The sequence below is a fragment of the Mangifera indica genome, chromosome 10 (assembly GCF_011075055.1).
Source record: "Mangifera indica cultivar Alphonso chromosome 10, CATAS_Mindica_2.1, whole genome shotgun sequence".
Lineage (NCBI taxonomy): Eukaryota > Viridiplantae > Streptophyta > Magnoliopsida > Sapindales > Anacardiaceae > Mangifera > Mangifera indica.
In genome coordinates, this window is record NC_058146.1 from 106,642 (window position 1) to 112,028 (window position 5,387).

The 5,387-nt window shown below is 39.2% G+C and overlaps 1 protein-coding gene across 1 annotated transcript; it reads left to right on the plus strand.

The window, feature by feature from the left end:
• The first annotated feature begins 1,333 nt into the window (after nt 1-1,333).
• On the plus strand, nt 1,334-4,293 carry LOC123226896 (arginine decarboxylase-like). The gene has a single exon (XM_044651457.1). It carries the CDS (start codon nt 1,869-1,871, stop codon nt 4,032-4,034), a length of 2,166 nt encoding a protein of 721 aa, XP_044507392.1. The 5' UTR covers nt 1,334-1,868; the 3' UTR covers nt 4,035-4,293.
• Nucleotides 4,294-5,387: the final 1,094 nt, after the last annotated feature.

Below are 5,387 nucleotides of genomic sequence, written 5' to 3' on the forward strand. Positions count from 1 at the left end.
CGTCTGTCATAAGACATCATCGACTATGGCAGAAAAAGAAGGGAGAAGAATGGTGGTCATCTTCATCGCCATTATTGTCGATGTCGTCAAAGAGAAGAAAACCTAAGGGTTTGTAGGGTGAAATGTCACTTTGTCAAAGTTGAGAGACTGAGTCAAAATGTCATTCTTCAAAATCTAAGGGAAAAAATTATATAAATTATATGTTTTTAATATGAAAGATAAATGACAATTTTACCCTTACTTATAATTGAAAATTTTAATAAAAAATAGTCTATAAACAAGCGTTTGAATTTTTAAACTATTACAGATATATTTTTGTGATTAGAATAAAATTTGAGTGGAAAATAGTCCTTTGCCCTTATGATTATTTTAAGGCCAAAGGACTATTTCCCACCCAAAGTGTCATCTTTTTTAAAGTTTTCACTTCTTAATTTTGAAATTTTCATTATCTACCTATGCGTGGTTAAACTTAACGAGACTTTAACCCCTTAAAATTTTATTTCTTTTTACCCCTTAAAATTTTATTTTTTTTTACCCCTTTAAACCTTAAAAGTTAACAATTTCCCTCATATGTCAAGATTTAAAAAAAAGCATTTCCCCCCTAGGATTTAGTTTTCAAATTCTAACGTCATCTCCAACGCTTTTTCGATGACATCTCCTTTCTTTTCCTTTGACGGTCACTCTCTCACCATTTTCTGCTCTTATCAGTAGTTCTCAACCCATCATCTTCGTTTTCCCAACGTCTTGTCTTCGTCTTTCTAATGAAACTAAAATTCATTTTTAGTATCAATCGATATCGTCTAAGCTTTCAAACAAAAAAAGCTTGATCGTCAAAGAAAGAGGAGACATCGAGAGATATTCATCGCTAGCAATGGTGTCTGATTTGGTGTCAAAAATCTAGAAACTAAAACTTAGAAAAAAACTATTATTTTTTAAAATTTGAGTAAAAAAAAAAATTTAGTTTTTAAAGTTTAAGAGAGAGAAAAATTAAATTTTTGTTTATTTTTAATATTATAAATAAAATAATAATTTTATCTTTAAAATGAGTAATTTTAATTATTTATAAATAAATATTTAAAATTGAAAGGTCAAAACTAGAAATAAAATGATATTTTGTATGAGAATGAGTGCTTTGGCCTTTTCTTAATTGTAAGGGAAACGGGACAAAGCATCAATCTCAAGGTTCAAGATGGATGCCTAAAATATGGGATGCTTGAATTAGGCTTGTTTGAGCCGAATAACGATAACCAGTTTGGATCCAATCTACCATTGAATAAATTTTAATTATGAGAAATTGATTTTAAAAAAATATATATTTGTGTGGGCCGAGATATTTCCTATATAAATCGACTCCGCCTTTCATGCAATTCTCGCTCAGTTCCACCTCGTTACTCGTTTTCTTTGCAAGATAAAACCAAACCCTAGCAACCATTTCTCCTCTCTCTTTCCGTGCTTTGTATTCATTCTATTTTTCCGTCCCATTTTCCCTCACTGTCCGGGAAAATCCCCGGAACTCTTTCTCTTCTGCCGTCTTTCTTCGACTTTTGTTGGGTTTATTATTGTGTTCAGATCTGTATGCTTTCTGCATCTCTGCGTGCCTAAAGTTTTTCTCAATTAGGTTTCTTTTTTCTTCTGAAGTTTCATGTGGGTATCTTCGTGTATGAGAGTGTAAAGGGGGCGGGGCTGTCTTTTCCATTGTAATAGATCTTCTGCTGTCTTCATTTGAGGGGGTAGCCGGGGCCTCGGCCTCGGCGGGTTCTAAAGCCCCCACCTTTTACAAACTGAAAAAAAAAAATCAAACCCTAAAGCACTGACCCAGTTCATTTTTTTCTAACTCTTTTTATTCATAAACCTCGCGGAAGAGGATCATGCCTGCCCTCGCTTGCTGCGTAGACGCTGCCGTAGCGCCTCCTGGCTACGCTGCTTTTGCCAGGGACGGCACGTTCCTTCCCGTTCCGTTCACCGCTCCCACACCCACCATAGAGAATGATTCACATTGGTCGCCGTCTCACTCGGCGGCACTCTACAAAATCGATGGATGGGGCGCGCCGTATTTCTCCGTCAACTCGTCTGGCAATGTGACTATCCGTCCTTACGGTATTGGTACGCTGCCCCACCAGGAGATGGATTTGCTTAAGGTTGTGAAGAAAGTTTCGGATCCGAAATCAACCGGCGGACTCGGGTTGCAGCTCCCGCTCCTAATCCGTTTACCCGACGTGCTGAAGAACCGTCTTGAATCTCTTCAGTCAGCGTTTGAATTGGCTGTACAGACTCAAGGCTACGAAGCTCGTTACCAAGGCGTCTACCCCGTGAAATGTAACCAGGACCGCTTCGTTGTGGAAGATATTGTGAGATTTGGTTCGCCATTCCGGTTCGGGTTGGAAGCCGGGTCAAAACCGGAGTTATTGTTAGCCATGAGCTGCTTGTGCAAGGGAAATCCTGAATCTTTTCTGATTTGCAATGGATTCAAAGATGCGGAGTACATAAGTCTGGCTTTTCTCGCTAGAAAGCTAGCTCTGAACACAGTGATTGTATTGGAGCAAGAAGAAGAGCTTGATTTGCTTATTGACATAAGCAAGAAACTGAACGTCAGACCAGTCGTCGGAGTCCGAGCAAAATTGAGGACTAAACATTCGGGTCATTTTGGATCGACTTCCGGTGAGAAGGGAAAATTCGGGTTAACAACAACCCAGATTTTGCGTGTGGTGAGGAAGCTTGAACAGTCTGACATGCTGAATTGTTTCCAATTACTGCATTTTCATATCGGTTCTCAGATACCCACAACGGCGTTATTAACTGACGGCGTCAGTGAAGCTGCACAAATCTACTGTGAACTTGTCCGTCTCGGTGCAAACATGCAAGTTATTGATATCGGAGGTGGGTTAGGCATCGATTATGATGGGTCAAAATCTGGTGACTCAGACGTGTCCGTTGCTTACAGTCTTGAAGAGTATGCAGCAGCTGTGGTTCAAGCAATTCGCAATGTCTGTGACCGTAAGAATATCAAGCACCCAGTACTTTGTAGCGAGAGTGGTCGTGCCATTGTTTCTCATAATTCGGTTTTGATCTTCGAAGCTGTTTCTGCTTCTGCCCCATCTGTCCCGGAGATGACATCTGTTGGCATTCAGTATTTCATTGAAGGTTTGGCCGAAGAATTCCGTTCGGACTACCTGAATTTGAATAGTGCAGCCTTGAGCGGTGAGTTTCAGACCTGTTTGTTTTATGCTGATCAATTGAAACAAAGGTGCATTGAACAGTTTAAAGACGGTTCACTCAATATGGAACAACTAGCTGCTGTTGATGGGTTGTGTGAATTAGTTGCTAAAGAGATTGGTGCTGTAACTGACCTAGTCCGTACATACCATGTGAATCTATCTGTTTTTACTTCAATTCCTGATTTCTGGGGAATTGGGCAGTTGTTTCCTATAGTTCCGATTCACCGATTGGATGAACGGCCGGGAGTGAGAGGGATTTTGTCTGATTTAACCTGTGATAGTGATGGTAAGATTGATAAGTTCATTGGTGGTGATTCAAGCCTGCCTTTACATGAGATGGAGGGTGTTGGAGGTGGTGGAGGGAAGTACTATTTGGGGATGTTTTTAGGAGGGGCTTATGAGGAGGCTCTCGGAGGAGTCCATAACTTGTTTGGTGGTCCAAGTGTTGTACGTGTCTCACGTAGTGATGGTCCTTACAGCTTTGCTGTGACTCGTGCTATGCCAGGCCCGTCTTGTGGAGATGTTCTCCGAGTGATGCAGCATGAGCCTGAGCTCATGTTCCAGACCCTCAAGCACCGCGCAGAGGAGTATTGTGGTTATGATGACAATAATAATAACAACTCAAATTCTGCATTAGCCAGCAGTCTTGCTCGCTCCTTTCACAACATGCCTTACCTTGTGGTGCCAGCTTCTTCTTGCTCTTTGACTGCTATTAATAATGGAGCAGGGTTTTACTACTGCAACGAGGATGATTACAACGCTGTTGCTGTTGATTCTGGCCCTGGTGAAGACGAGCAGTGGTCTTATTGCTATGCTTGATTTCTTCTCCCTTCTGGTTTCCTGTTTCTGTTTCTTAATATAGTTTACATTGTTCATTTTTATCATGTAGTTTTCATTTCCAAAAGATGGAAGAAGAGGGGATGGGGAACTGAATCCACCCCTTTGTAAATTCAGGATCTTGTTCCCTTTCTTCTTTTTCGTCCTAGTAGTTGTAGTAAACTTCTATCACAGTGTCAGCTATAACTTATGGTTAGTTGATGGTGTTGCTTTTCGAAAATATGACTGCCTTTTCTCTTTATATATTCAATTTCGATCCTCTGTATGGACTTTGATTTTGTATTGCAAATAGGGTCAGCCTTTTGGCTCTCATGAAAACATGTGAAGGGCCAAGGTAGGCTCTGTTTGACTAGCAATTCTGCTTGCTGCTATGCTCCCAGTTATGGACTCTATCTGGTTGCTTGTTTCTGGTAGCTAATCTTGGATGGTTCAATCGAGTTGTCTCAATTGATATAGCTCTTTTGACCACAATTTTTGTGGGCTTCTGTTCAGTCTCAGGACCTCTTGTGGTCAAGATTGGATGCTGTGCGTGCTATTTAATGAACTAGTATAGCTTCCCTTGACTAAACAGAAGGTTACAGAGACCCACATAAGCCATTGTCAAGCTAACATGAACTGTATACTCCATCAATATCATGTACTCCATGTTTTTCTTCATTAATGACTACATCTTTTAACACTCCAGGCATAGTTCAGCCTAACTTAACTAGCTTTTCTAGCTAGTAGAAGGGAGATGAACCAGATGACTAAACATGCTATAATTGGTTTGGAGAAGTAGCATAACCAACACCAAGGGTGGATTCTAACCAATCAATGTACGAAAAAGGGTTAGTTCAAATTTGATTCAAATGATAAATAGTAATATTAGAAAAGATGATGAGTTGATAGAAAAGAAAAGAAAAAAATTTAAGAAGAGATTCAATGAAAAATCACCAATAAGTTATTGAACTCGAACCAAACATAGAATCAAGTTTGAAATGCCTCAATTTGAATGCTTAACCAACATCATGTTTGACTCCAAATCCTTGAAAAATAGTATGCAATAATAAATCATTTGCAGTGCTTCTGAGTTCAGATTTCCTTTTTGACCTATTTATTTGACAAATAGAAAGTCTTTTGTGATGATATATTATTTGACAAGTATGAACAGTTTTAAGTAGGAAATTCTTCTCTTCCCGACCCAGTTCTAAAATATTAGTAGAATCTCAAAACATCTCACCAATTAAATATTTGTATCAAGAATTTTATCTTTTACAGAATACATGATCAAAAATTACCCTTTTATAGAGGCACCATATCCTAGAGAGAGAACTTAAAGATGATGAACTGGCATAA

Coding starts and splice junctions, on each gene's coding strand:
- LOC123226896 (XM_044651457.1), top strand. CDS start 1,869: ATGCCTGCCCTCGCTTGCTGCGTAGACGCTGCCGTAGCGCCTCCTGGC.